We start from the raw sequence: 15069 nt of genomic DNA on the forward strand, positions 1-15069 counted from the left end.
CCCCAGCGGCACTCACACACACCCCCAAGCCGGGGTTGGCGTTGTCTTCCAGCCCTTTCTAGCGTGCAAGGGAAGTGGCGCTGCCCCGTGTCGTGATGCTCCGCGGAACTCGGGAAAGTTTCAGCTAAAGTTTCAGCAGCAGTCTGGATTGGACCTGGGGTGCACCTGCTAGGAAGAAACCCCGAAGCCTGCGATCCTCCCCGGCGAACCTACACTTTCTCGACCTCTCCTCAGAGCAGAGCCGTCGGGAGGGAATGAGGGGGGCCCTAGCGGGCAGAGCAAGAGGAGGATGGGAAATGTAGTCTTGGAGGCCAGGCGGGCTTCCCCTTTCATAACAGTTGCTCTGGCAGCTCGTGGTTCACCACCAATCTTCACCGTTTCCGCATTATTTTTGCAAGCCTAATTTCTCCCTCATGAGCAATTCTCAAGGGTACTAACAGTTTCGGCTGGTCCAGAATAAAGTAAGGTATTACTAGCCTATCAGATTGCATCAATTCACGCTACAGATTGCTCATATTTTCGGAACTGTGTAAACTGTCCATAATTACTAGCAACGCAACGCTAGTAGGTAGTGTGGGCCCATATATGTATATTTTATTCTGAGTTGTTGCCCATACGGCATGAACGAAGATGCTCTCTCTGACCCTCTCATGAGGACATATGTTTTCCTGAAGTTACTCCTGCCTCCAATTTTAAAATGTGTTTTTGAGCAGCAACAACATGGCCATATTCTCCTTTCGATATTAAATGCGATTATGCTGCCCCCACCAAAAAAAGAAGAAGAAGAATTAGATCTGATTCCTCCCCGAAGATAAACTGGAGAAGACAAGTGCTGTTTTGGGGGCGAAAGCATCTGTATTGTCCCCAGCACAGCACCTTTCAAGGTTGCGATAGAACCACCGTTCATGTGTTCACAAACCCGCTATGGAACATGCTTACTGCCTGGGAGCAGATCAGAAGTCCCGCCCCCAGCCCGTCACTCACTCTCACTGATGCTTAGGGTAAGGATGTGCGAGCTGCCTGTTTGGCCAGTTCTGTTGGAATCTGGACCGCATTCAAGCCCACCTGACTGTTTTTCACACAACAGGCTTTACCACAAGTTTATTGCAAAGCTTTACTGTGAGTTCAAAATTGCCCCAAAAAACCAATCCAAAAAGTGGATTTTTTTTACCCTGGATATAAATTGGGCTACACTGTAATGCACAATGAAAAACCCAGATTGTGTGTGAAGTGCTCCCAGATAGCTCACAGAGACTTCGGGGTACATTTGGCAGATATGTGAACACACCCCATCCATTCTGGAAATGTTGAGCTAAAAGCCCTGTGTGGAAAATGCCCTGGGGTTCGGCCGAAGTGGGTTCACGGGCCAGTTTGGGGGGTATACTTGAAAAGGGGAATCCGGTGAGGATTCCCCTTTACAAGTAAAGGGCATTCCCTATAGTAATTAGGGATGTGCATGAACCTGTTCAGAGGTCCTTTTATGGGCCTCGAAACAGGTTCGAACACGGGGAAGTTCAGAGGCAGGAGCGGGGTAGGACTTTAAGGGTGGGGGTGGGTGCACTTACCCCTCCCTCTGCTTTCCCCCCACTGGCACTCCGTTATGCAAGGCTCCTTCAGGGCAGCAGCATACCTCCCCACTGCCCTGTCCCTCTTTGGCCAGATGTGGCTGGAAGTACCTGGCATGCATGTACGTACTGGACACATGAAAAGCATGCGTGAAAATGCAATGTGCACACGACCACCTGGCACGCACATGCACGCCAGTTACTTCCAGCCACTCCCAGCCAAAGGGGACAGGGCAGCAGAGAGGTATGCTGCTGCCCGGGAGGAGCCTTGCATAATGGAGTGCCAGTGGAGGGGAAGTGGGGGAGGGGAGCAGAGGGGGGGGGTAAGTGCACCCTCCTCCCACCCTTAAAGTCAGACCCCCCCCCCACCTCAGAACCACCCCTGCCCTGTTTCTGTGCACATCCCTAAATTAGTAATGTGGGGGGAGGGGCAAGAGAAAGGGTACTTTTTACCTTTAATTTTGAGATGTAGGGACGGCAGAGGCGCAGGTGGTGATATCAGCATTAACCTTTCCCCCCGGCCTCCTGAAGAGCTGCCCAGGCCGGCTGCAGCCTGGTTTGGGCTTCTTCAGAAGCCTGAGCCGGGTCTCAGTTGGCCCGGCCTGCTCTTCCGGAGGCTGCCGGAGAGATTAGAGGTGATCCTGCCGCCAATGTCTCCGCTGTCGTGGCCACCTATGCCATCTCAAAATTTAATAAGGTTAAAAGTACCCTATCTCCCCACCCCACCCCCACATTACTATCTCCCACCCCACCCCCACATTACTATAGGGAATGCCCTTTACTTATAAAGAGGAATCCTCCCTGAATTCCCCTTTACAAGTATACCCCCAAACTGGTCAGCGAACCAGTTCTTAGAACTGGGGCTGGTCCGGTTCAAACTCGGACCACTCAAACTGGCCAGTTCTATTGGAACCACAGTTCAAATCAAGCATCTATCTAGCTTAGAGCAGCATTCTAAAACTGTAAAGTGTGGCTGCCCCTGTTTCCATGACCAGAAGACTGGAGTGGAAATGGGGCCAATCACATTTACAGTGTTGAAAATTGGTATATAAATATTCAGCTATATGCATATAATCTTTTCAAGAAACCATTTATATTTGCCATCACAAGTTGAAATTGTATGTCTCTGAAAGACAAAACAATTCTCAGTTTTAAGAGATTAATATATACAATGAGCTTAATTTTGGCTGAACTGAACTCACAGACTCTTAACTAGTACTTTAGTTTCAATAGTGACACAAGAATTCAGTCCGAGGACCAGCCAAAACAGTTAATTGTAGTCCTGGGCACACTTCAGAGTCTAGTTACAAGTAGGAGAAGCCTGGATATAATGATGCAGATCATATAGATTTCTAAAGATTGCTGGGTTTTCTTCTGGACTCCAAACAAAAACATCTGAAGTGAAATATACAGAATTCCACTTACCCAATTTTAAAAAACAACAGCACCCTCCAACTGCTTTTTACTTTGCCTCCTTGTCTTTCTGTATTGCTAACTCTTGCCTGTTTGCTGCTGCTGTTGCTGGGCTTCTGGAACAGAATCAAACAGACAAGCAGCCCCCGTCACTTATGAAGAATCCATACTCCTCCACAAAGCCAATTGTGATTGGCTGGCAACTGCTGACTATGGGTATCCAAGATACTGCTCTCTATATGATGCCACATTTCACTGCTTGAGATCCAGAGATATAAGCTCTTTGTACAAATATAGTTAGGAAGATAGTGTTTCTAATATTTTCAAATCAGTTGGTACACAATAAACCCTCCAGAAATAGTTAAGAAATAGCATCAGAGGCAGGGGCAAGAAGTAGCAGCTTAAGATACCCTTGATTTCTCAATAGAAGATAGAACAGTCTCAAGATCTTCTCTCTGTTACTGCAGAATTCATCATTTGATGGTGACATTTGTAGTCCATACATAATTCTAACATAAGCAGCAGATTTACCCAGGCAGCACAGAGAAATAGTAAAAATACCATACACCACTGTGCTATACTGAGTACACCAAGTATATATACTCTTTGCTGGTCCCCAAGTAAAAGGTATTCAGGCATATGGCGAGCTATTTGCCTTTCATTCTTGCTATAATGCCACATCCAGAATGCTTTAATTTTGAGGACCAGACACAACTTGCTTCTGATCCCTTAATGCAGGGGGCTTTAGTCCATGGGTAGCCATCTGTAAATCTACATAACTGGACAATCAGAAGCTGATTTCCATCAGTAGTGCAGCTCTGGCAGTGGCTACCTTTCACCTTTGTATTTTCAGGCATGCACAACAATGGAAGGTTTCCAATTATAAAACCCTAAAGCCCAATCCTGTGAATGTTTACTCAGAAGTCAGTCTTAGTGACATCAATTGAGCTTACTCTCAAGTAAGTGTACATAGATTTGCAGCCTAAATAACTGAGGCTCACCATACAGTCAACCTTCTGTTTCAAAATTTCTGAAATCAATTGAGGGTACCATTTTAACAATATCATCTTTGCACCAACTAGACACAGGAAGTGTGCCTAGAAGGAAATGCCCAATGGCTGTTCCAATGCCCGAGCTGGAATCCCACAACTGGCAAGTTTCCAAAAAGGAAGGGAGTCAGAACAGCTTCCAGAAGTGTTGGAACACTTATCTGTTTGAGTGTCTCTTGGTAGTTTGGGATAAGCTGGGAGGGATTTTTAGTAGCATTTTGACTTGCAGAAATTAAAAATTGCTTGCATTTTATTCTGTTTTAGTTGCAATTTTGTGCTTTTTGTTACCCTTTAAGAACAGCAGCGCAAAAAGAAAAGACACATATACAATGGAAACACCACATAGAGTCACTGAGGTTGCATCCAAATATCAGTTTCTTGTACTTCTGATTGTGCTATTTTGTGCTGAACTATAAGTACAGGAAGCAGTACTAAAACAAGTGGTGGGGGCCAGAGCAATGCAGAATTTTTGCATGAAACCCTTCATAACCCATTTTTGGGTACCATGTCATCAGACCGACCCTATTAAACCTTGTTGGACTAGGATCAGTCAGCTCAAATATGGACATAGTTCCCATATAGTTAGAAAACTCTGCCTACTAGCTCTCCAAGAGACAAGGAAGGACAAACCAAACTAGGGGGAGGGGAATGGAAACAGAAGCAACAGCAGTGGTATAGGCCTCTCCTTGGTCCATGTGTTTATGTCTCATACAGACACATTCTGGATGGTTTGCCACATTTGTCTCATCTGAAAAACCTTTTAGAAATCTGCCTAAAACAGCTAGTAGCAATGTTGGAAGGAGCATTTATTTGTTGCTTTGTATTTAACAAGCACTTTATTAACAGTTGTTCAAAGGCTAATGAACTTCAATGTGATTTTTAAAGTATTAAGGTGGACAATAATCATGCAATTATATTTATTTCTGAGTTTTTTCTTCCCCTTAGGCTTGGTGGAAATACCAGCTCTACACAAGTCCATATACATCACCCTCTCCACATCATGTTAATCACATTGCTTTAAATCCAAGGTTTTATTGACTACATATTATATCAAAAGTACAACCATGGGCATCACATGTTATTCTCTCCATCAACACGAAACAGTACTTTTGTTCTATTATGGCAGACACATGCAGTCCTGGTGTATTTGGAATCCTGGACTGCTCTTTGCTTGACCTGGGGTCCAAAGGGATACTTAGTTATCTTGCACAGGACACTTTTAGCTTCCTCTCCAATTGATTCTGGTATTACACAGCAGAAGCCACTATTAGCTCTCTCTTGGCAAACTTGTCTTTTCATCCAGACTCTAGGATGGGTCAGGCCGTGGTCTTATCAAGAGGAATAGAGCGCAAGAGAACCACCTCTTTGTTTAGCTACTGGGTAGCGGCAGCTTGAAGCGGGTCTTCCTCCCCAGGGTTTTGTCAACTTCTTCCACAGGTTGCAGGTTGTGCCACTGTGCAACAGGCCTGCGGGGATTGGCCAGCATATCTGACCAGTGGCGCAGCTGATTGCCTGTAGCTCTGCAGCCGAGGAACACTTTGCCAATCTGGTCATCCTTGGTCACTTTGTCATGATCCCAGACTGAAATCACCAGGTCTACATTCTGGAAAGGAGATACAAAGCAATAGGCTGAGAGGATATGCAATAAGAGAGAACTGAAATGGGGAGAAAGATGTTTTTTGACATGATGCAGACAGGATGTATTATGTGTACCCTGCATATCCTCCTACAAGATTCCCTCTAAATAGAAGTGCCTTTATATTGATTGATCGTTAAGTTTTTATACTGCCTTTCATAAAAAAACCATTCCAAGCCAGTTTACAAAAGTTAAAATACAAGAGAATTTCATTCAAATGTTAAAATCAATTAAAAACCACAAAAATATCACAAAGCAGTAGCCATAAGGAGATGAAGGCAGAGCAGCAGGGGAGCAGAGAGATTGGCAACCCCTAGGAGTTAAAAGCCTGAATAAATAAAAACATTTTAGTTGCTTTTTTAGAAGCAGCCATAGACGTCAGTGAATGGACACATCCCGAGAGAGCATTCCGGAGCCTGGGGGCAACAGAGAAGGCCCTGTCCCATATGCACAACAGTAGAGCCTTCCTCAATGTTGGTGCATGGAGCAAAGCCCCCTCTGTTGGATGGGCAGAAACCTTTGGGAGCAGGCGCTCCTTCAGATATTCAGGGCCCAAACCATTAAGGACTTTAAAGGTGATCACCAGCACCTTGAATTAGATCAGGAAACAAACTGGCAGACAGTGCAGCTCTTTCAAAATAGGTGTAATAGGCTCAGAATGAGCAGTTTCAGAAAGAACCCTAACCACTGAATTCTGCACCAACTGATGTTTCAAAATATTGCTCAAGGGCAGCCTCACGGAAAGTGCATTGCAGTAATCCAGCTATGATGTGACTAAGGCATGAGTAAACGTGGCCAAATCTGTCTTCTCAAGAAAGGGACTACCTGAAGCTGGGCAAAGGCATCCCAGGCAAACGCCTGCACCTCAACATTCAAAAGCAGAGCCAGGACCAGCAATACCCCCAAGCCGCATACTTGCTTTTTCAAAGGGAGCCTAACTCTATCCAGAGCCAGCTGAACCCACAATCCTGATTGGCTTTCCTACCGACCAACAGCACCTCTGTACTGTCTGGATTTACTTTTAGTTTAGTTGCCTTATAAGTTACAGCAGTGACTTTTCCATGAGTACATCCCACAGCATTGAAGTAATGTTTATAGACCTGCCACCATGTGGAGAGTATAAATTGGGGATTGGGCTGTAGCTCAGTAGTAGAGCATCTGCTTAGCATGCAGAAGGTCCCAGGTTCAATCCTTGACATCTCCTTGTAGAACTGGGGAAAATTCCTGCTTGAAGCCCTGGAGAGCCACACTGCCAGTCAGAGTAGACAGTATTGAGCTAGATCAGGGCTTCTCAACATGTGGGTCCCCAGATGTTATTGGACTTCAGCTCCCATAATCCCCAGCCCCAGTGGCCTTTGGTTGGGAATTATGGGAGTTGAAGTCTAATTACATCTGGGGACCCACAGGTTGAGAAGCCCTGAGCTAGATGGACCTGATTGGTCTGACTCAGTACAAGACACCTACCTATATTCTTAATCACACAGGTCTTTGCCACCCAAGTTTTGCCTTCAATTCCAGCCAGGGAACAATTGCATAGTGAGGATCCTTGTGCCTGGCCCTGCCTGGTGGCTAGTCTGAGCCAGAGGACTGTATGCACCAACAACAACTGGTTAAGCTGTGTACAGATTCACCATTCCCTAGGAATGTGCACCTGCCATTAAAAGGTACCCACTGGGTGGAGTGGGATGGAAGAGCATCTACCTGAATCAGGTTGAAAGGCACTTCAAAGCTGAAGGCCTCGTTAAAGTAAGGACTTAACGTGTTTTTCTTTATGCTTGTCTTCTTTCTCTTCCACTTCTTTTTGTTCAGAAGAAGTTGCACCTTGACATAGGGATCTGGGATGGAGGAGAAGAGAGAAGAGACTGAAACAATTGAAATTGTGATAGAGAAATCTAAACAGTGAGAGGCATTGGGAGGCAATCCTGGATTTCTATTTGGCTCCCTTGTGGGGTCCTTCTAAGGCAATTTAATTCAGAGTGGTATCGTTTTCCTCAGACATCAACTTTTCATAAAGGTTTCAAAAGGTCCAGAAGAGAGCACATCCTACTCTTTTGGACCTTCACACCTCCTAGGACCTTCACCTAGCTTTGTTAGCTGAGTCCATGCTGCATAGCTCCTAGGAGTGCACAGAGTTCATCATGATACAACCTTTTGTTTTGTGAACTGCAGCTTAAGACCTAAGATCTACTGAGACTCCTGTCTAACACCAGACAGGAAGAAAGGGACCTCGCTCACTTGTGCATTTTGACCATTTTGCCTTGTTTGCTTGTAAACTGTCCTGCTTTTTATATTTACTTAAACAAACTAGATTTTGATTGATTTAAACCTGATCTCGCCAGGAAACTTGCTTCATTCTGCTTTGCTATGTGCCCACTCTGGCTTGTTTTGAGGCATTTTGCTGTGTTGTGAGTTCACCCTGGTTCTAGATAGAACAGGGAAGACTTTAAAGTTGTTTTCCTCTCTTGTGAGAGTTCATGAGGCAGTTTCACACAACTGGGCAAAAGTCAGTAAGCCAGGAACCACTGGTTTCCAGGGAGTGTGCACTCTTGACAGGCGTGTTGTTCAAACTCAACAACACGCCCAGTTACCAACTTTCTCCCAAGATTCGACTGAGCATCTTTGTTCAACCTCAGATCTAGGTGTCAAATTGGGTGAAGATTCTTGGTAGAATTTCAGTTACAGGCAGAAGTTGGTAACCAGGTGCATTTGTAGGTTTGGTTTATACACTCATCAGGAGTGCCCATTCCCTGGATTCTTGGCTTCTCTCTCAGCCTTAGCAATCTGAACTGTTTGTTATGAAGCTAAAATGCTTATCTGAGCTCTTGAGGCCCTGAATGTAGCTTTCTTCTTTCTAATACCTGTACAAGGACAGCAGGAAGTCAAGTCAAGATTGCTGAAATAGTGCTCAGCATGCTAGATTACATCAAAGAGGAACCTAGGTGCAATGTGGCTTAGATTTTATCCGAGACCTGCCCATCAGTGGATCTCTGCATCTGCTTCACGTTCCTCTGCTCTGCACAGAGAGCTCCTGTTCTATCTTTCCTCATTACCTGACAATCCATGTGCATCCATCCGCTTGAGTTTTTGGGCTTCCAAGATGACTATGGTTAATTTGCTGGTGCTGGGAACGTATCGGAGTGAGAAGCAAATCTCCCCAAGGTGTTCTTGCTATTTGAAGAAGAGACAGGGGGAGGGGAAAAGATTAATAAAATCATTGACAGGGAGCTATGAGCAAAAATTAAAGGCCCAGTTAGGATGTACTGTGGCTCCAGACTGCCTGGAAACCATGAGCCCTACTCTGGCAGTCCTTCCCAAGACAGTTGTGATGACATATAAATGCACTCCAAATATGTACAGAGGTGCTGCTCTCCTCTCCAGTAAGTATGATAGTGTAAAATTGTTTCTGCTTATGGAGGATACAGAATGCGCAGAGGTCGATGTCAAGCACTGAGCTAGCTCAAGCTAAACACCAAAACAGAGATGGCATGGAAGATCCACAGTAGGATTTCAAGTAGACTTGAAAGAAAACATATTAAAGCAGACACAGGGAGCTCTAATTTTGATGAGAGCAGCAGCACTGGGAGACAGGGAGGCTCTACACATGAGTGGTGTGTAGCGCCTGGGAGGGTTCAGCAGGGAGAGTGGGCTTAGCCCGCTCTCTCTGCAGACGATCACTTGCGGAGCCCTGGGCAGCCAGATCAGCCGCCCACATGACTACTGGCCTTGTCACAGAGCCGGTAGGGGCTGCAGGGATTGGGGGCCTCTCAGCTGCCATAAATCCCAGGATATGCATGGAGCATGCGCGCAGGCGAGTGCACGGGGCATCCTGTGGAGACCTCCCGAGACTGGGAGGATTGTTTTAGCCTCCCGCTGGGTCTTTTCATGAGTCACCACAGCACGGAACCGTGCCATGGCGACTCACAATTGCCAAAATTGGGTTAGAGGAGCGCTCACTCCGCTAGCCTCATTTAAGGAGAGGGCTACTTTGGTGGGCTAGCCCCCAGTGAATGGGGGGAAGCAGGCTGGGCTCCTTGAGCCCGGTTTCCCCCCATCGTGAGAATAGCCTCCGGGTGTTTAACCCTCCCTAGCAACCAATCCATCTCTCTCCCCAAAGCTACTATCAGCCCCATTAAGGAAAACGTATAGGTACCTGTATCTTCTACCTCCAGCAGTTTTACCTTTGGGGAAATGGCACAACTGGGGAAATGGCACAAGAAGAAAGGTGAATGCTCCCACAGGCAGCACCACTGCTCAGATCAAGATCAAAGAATCCCTGTGGCTATTTTAATTGGGGTTTTTAAAACACACACACACACACACACACACACACACACACACACACGTTCTTATCACAGATCTCCCACATTATTTACTGAGAAATTTTTATAGTTCATCCCCCCAGCACAATGCTGCTCAGGTCAGCTCACAAAATAAAATCACATCTATTTGGCCCTGAGTATTATCAAACCTATATAGCACTGTTTGAAGAATGTTACTTAGATAACTAAGAGCACACTCTTTTATCTAAGAGCACACAGAGATATCTTTGAAGCAGGTATTGCTGTGTTTGTTTGTTTTTCTCCCACGGGGTATGCATAGCTTCCCCACCTTCACAATGCATCTGACAGATATACCCACCAACGATCTGAATGCCGCTTCATTCATCTGGCTTGTTTCTGCCCCCATTCTTTAGGTAAGCTGTCTGTCTTTTTATGTTTATTGTCATCATCAAGTAAAAAAATACAATCATGTAAAACAAGATGTAGCGTGCCTTAGATGCACAAATATGATCAAGAAAAAATGAATAAAAATACTGTAAAAATACAAGTACTCTCTTGAAGTACTGTCAAGAGAGCCAGTACTGAGCATGTACAGCACAGAGAAATGTTAAGGGAGTATAAATTTCTACAGTCATTGATGCAGAGTGTCTTTAACATTGCTTGCCAGTTTATTTAACTCAAGGGTTCTTTCACTGCCTTACACACAGAAACATGTGCACACACTATTTAAAAAAAAACACCATTGAAAACGTGCTCTGAGCATGTGGGTGTATGACATCACAGGCACCAATCAGCACTGTGTACAGCTGGCTTCTGATGTAGAGAAGCCAGATTTGTAGGTTAAAGACCTACAAAACCAGGTTTCCTTGTACTCAAATTATATTAGTTTGTATGCAATCTATAGTGGGTATTGTCACATTTGTCATCATAGTGCCCTCTAGGGGAATATTTAGTTTATGCAGAGATGATAAGAGCATAAGAATTGCCTTACTGGTGTCAAAGGCACTCTTCTTTGTTCCAGCTTTCTTTTTCCAATAGTGACCTGGCAGATCCTGTGGGAAGCTCACAGACAGGGCATGGTCATTTTCTGAACTAAAAAGCCTCTTTGGCCTTTCCTCAAGGAGTTTGAAGAATGGAAGGGAGAGCTAGATTCCAATCCCCGTTCAGCCATGAAGCTCACTGAGTAACTCTGGGACAGCCACTTCTCTCTCAGCCTAACCTACCTCATAGGATTGTTGTTATGATAAACACAACCATGTACACCGCTCTGGGGTAGTTGGAGGAAGGGCGGGATACATAAGAATAAAAATAAATAAAATGTGCTCCTGTTCTAGGTGAGCATCTCTTAGCTTAGAAAACTGGTGTTAGTTGCCATTTGGTTGATTAAAATAGACTTGGGGAGGATTCAGAAAACCAGTTTTCCCCGACATGTTCACTTTTGTGCTCATCACTTTGTGGGAATCAACAATTTCCCACTCCATGCTTTGGACAAGCTGGTAGCTTTTATCTAGCTTTGATGAAACTGCAGTGGACATGGAATCTAATGCTTCTTTAACCCCTTCAACATGCCTAGTTCTGCACAACATGGGGTGCATATACTCAGGGTCACAGATGAGCTGTACCTTAATGTACACATCATATTCATAATGAATAGTGGTAAGAAATGAGAAATCTCCATCTTGTCTATCCATGCTTCTGAGTGAAGTGGAGATCTTAATTTGTGCAAGCATGCAGCCAGAAAGTAATAGCTGCTCTAGACTCATTAACATGGCACACTAGGCATGCTCATATCTGCCCCCAGGTTCAGTGTCCACATGGTATGTTATCATCTCTCCCAGCTGTAAGACTGCCACATTTTTCCTAACAGAGGCACTGCATAGCAGGCACAGACATAGGTTTTTTCTTTCAGCCTGTCTTGGTTGGGAGTAAAGGTCAAATGAGTGCACTTTCAGAGGAAGAGTTGTATGCTTGCAAGAGAAGAATCTCCCATCTGCTGGTTTCCCCCTACCAGGGCCTCCTCTGTCCAGCATCCGTGTTCCCTTGGCAACCAGGGTTTGGGACCTTACCCCGCTAAGTAAAGAGTAAAGATACCCTTTTAAAAGTGGTGATTCTCTTAGATTTAGCAGGGGGAAAGCAACTGGCCATATCCAACCCCAGTACAGTATCCCTCCAGTGGCTGTTGCTGGTATCTGCCTTATGTTTCTTTTTAGATTGCGAGCCCTTTGGGGACAGGAGACCATCTTATTTATGTATTATTTATTTTTCTACGTAAACTGCTTTGAGAACTTTAGTTGAAGAGTGTTTTATAAATATTCGTAGTAGTAGTAGTAGTAGTAGTAGACGACCACATGCTGAAGCACTTCCATTGTTTTGGGGATCTCTTTCCTTCTCCTCATACTGTTCCTGAGCTGAATAATTATGAGCATCATCAGATAGCTTTCTCCAGCTGCTGCACTGAAAGTGCTGTCCCACCAGAGAGTATTACCATAGACAGTAGTGTAGGATTAGGAACATAGGAAACTGCCATATACTGAGTCAGACCATTGGTCCATCTAGCTCAGTATTGTCTTCACAGACTGGCAGCGGCTTCTCCAAGGTTGCAGGCAGGAATCTCTCTCAGCCCTATCTTGGAGAAGCCAGGGAGGGAACTTGAAACCTTCTGCTCTTCCCAGAGCGGCTCCATCCCCTAAGGGGAACATCTTGCAGTGCTCACACATCAAGTCTCCCATTCAGATGCAACCAGGGCAGACCCTGCTTAGCTATGGGGACAAGTCATGCTTGCTACCACAAGACCAGCTCTCCTCTCCTGATTCCCTACTGATCAAGACTGTTCCTCAAGTGCCCATTGATCCCATGATTCAGAGAGACTTTGGGGCCACTTCATATGGTCACCTCAGCCAGTACCAACTACAGTTTCTATCCAGTCCATGCTGATTTTCAACACATCAGCCTGGGACAAGAAGATTGCATGGACCCTGATGTACATAGGCTTCATCACTCAAATCAACCCTGTGGATACACTCAGTATGATCACTCATATCTGTGCAATCCTAATGGCTGTTCAGCTATTCTGTTGGCATTAGACCACTTTTTCTTTTAGAGCAAAATACATGAATGGTGCAATAGGATCATGCCAACTAACCATGTTTCCCACTGTCAAGATGTTGGCACCGCCATGGTCTCTGAGCATCTCTGCATTCAGCATTTGCAATGGCAAGCTCTGAACATATGGAGGGTCTCTCCTCATGCCTGAGAACCCAGAGCAGGATTTTTAGTAATGGGGAGAAGCTTGCCCCACATTCAGCACTTGCCTTTGCAGACAAACACTGAACAGCTTGTGGGGTCTGGCTAGCTAATGCATTAGCTGGGAGGTTTTGTTAGCAGGTGGCATCCTGCTGTGCCCCTCGCAGGTTTGCTTTTCCCAGATAACATAATGCTTGAACAGTCTTTACTCTGTTCTACACTTGACCGAAAAGTAGAACCATTTTTATGGTGTGTATACACACACGCACCCCCATCTGTCCAAACAATCGTTATGATAGCAGATGCAGTTCGATATAAAGTTAGAAGGTGGTAGGTGGAATATATTTCTTGCAGGTGTTGTTTGCCTTGATCTTGTAATGCCACCCCTTCTCCTCTAGCCACACGGTATTTATTATCACTCCTTCCATCATTGGTGAGGCCTCTTATTTAAAGGAAATGCCATATAACAACATGATTCTGTTGGCAGAATGTATTATTTATTTCCCCTTTGTACAGCATTCTGAGACCACAGCCTCAAAACATTTTGAAACTGTTAAGGTGGTTTGCATTTGCTTCCTTCCAAACATTTAACCTTCTGCTGCTCTTCCATATCTGACCCAACTTTCGCAACTGGCTTTACCTTACATCCTGTTTTGGTGCTTCAAAATACTACATCATGCAAGTCATTTATGCAGCACACACAGCCATTTTCTTTCTCTGTTCCCCCAAATGCCAATAAACAGATATTTTATGTATGAAAGATACTGAGACGTTATTAGGACTAAAATGAGCATTTTAAAGAAGAATTATGTTTTGCCACACTGTTCTTAGGGATGTGCATGAACCGGTTTGGCGGTCCTTTTGCAGACTGCTGAGTCAGTTCGAAGGTCCGGCAGTTCAGCTGGTTTGGTGCGAGGGGTGTGTGTGTTAACTTTAAAGATCGGGGAGGGTGCTTCCCCCCACACACTGCATTTTCCCTGACGGCAATGTCTTTAAAGCTAGCTGACAGGAGCTGGACAGTATCAGGTTCAGCATATGCCATCCTGTAAGCTGCGAGGGTGTAAAAAATTCAGATAAAACAGAAGGGGACAGAATGAAACCACATAAAGAGCAGACAGAATGCGGTGCCAGCTGCTCAAAGAGTCCAAAGAAAGATAGCATACACCAGGGAAGAGATTCAGCTTATAGATGCTTATATGCCAATGCCAGAAGCCTCCAAGCCAAGATGGGTGAACTGGAGTGCTTGGTTGTTAACACATAAATAGATATGGTGGGCATAACAGAAACATGGTGGAATAGTGAGAACAGGGGTGGAGCAAGGTTGGAGTGGGCCCAGAGATAAGATTTTAAAATGCCCCCCCCCAACTGAAGCGCAACTCATGAAGTAAAGAAATCTTAAATGAGGCTGAATAGTGGTAACAAAAAGCATAGTGATATATATAACATCATCCTAAATTATTTTTTTAAAGGTTTTGAAAATTGTGGATGATGCAAGTCATTTAATGGTACTAGAGAAAGACATGCTGTTCTGATAGCTCCAGGTCTTAACACCCATATCAATTTTGGAGGATGAATACAACTGAAGGAAGCCCAGGCGGGTGCATGGCTGGGGGAGTCAGTCATGTGACTTGCCTCTAGGGCCCCCCCCAGGCAGTGGGCCCCTAGACAGTTGTCTCCCCTTGCCCCATTATTGTTACGCCCCTGAGTGAGAACCAGTGGGACACTGTTATCCCTGGATATAAACTCTATAGAAAGGACAGGGAGGGGCACCTTGGAGGTGGAGTAGCACTGTATGTTAGAGAAGGGATAGAATCTAACAAGGTAGAAAATCTACTAACTAGGTGGACTGGAGTCCTCCACAGAAGCCCTGTGGGTGACAATAC

General features: G+C 45.0%; 1 protein-coding gene across 2 annotated transcripts in view; it reads right to left on the bottom strand.

Moving 5' to 3' along the window:
- Positions 1-4893: 4893 nt before the first annotated feature.
- The window catches only part of SYT8 (synaptotagmin 8), a 41192-nt gene continuing 31016 nt past the window's right edge, over positions 4894-15069 (bottom strand). For both annotated transcript variants that reach the window (XM_053252142.1, XM_053252152.1), the window contains 3 exons: positions 8714-8831; positions 7365-7498; positions 4894-5630 (listed from right to left, as the gene is read on the bottom strand). In XM_053252142.1, coding sequence (XP_053108117.1) covers positions 5397-5630; positions 7365-7498; positions 8714-8831 — 486 coding nt within the window. In that variant the 3' untranslated portion in view covers positions 4894-5396. The remainder of the gene's footprint in view (positions 5631-7364; positions 7499-8713; positions 8832-15069) is intronic.

This window comes from Hemicordylus capensis, chromosome 1 (assembly GCF_027244095.1).
Source record: "Hemicordylus capensis ecotype Gifberg chromosome 1, rHemCap1.1.pri, whole genome shotgun sequence".
Classification (NCBI taxonomy): domain Eukaryota; kingdom Metazoa; phylum Chordata; class Lepidosauria; order Squamata; family Cordylidae; genus Hemicordylus; species Hemicordylus capensis.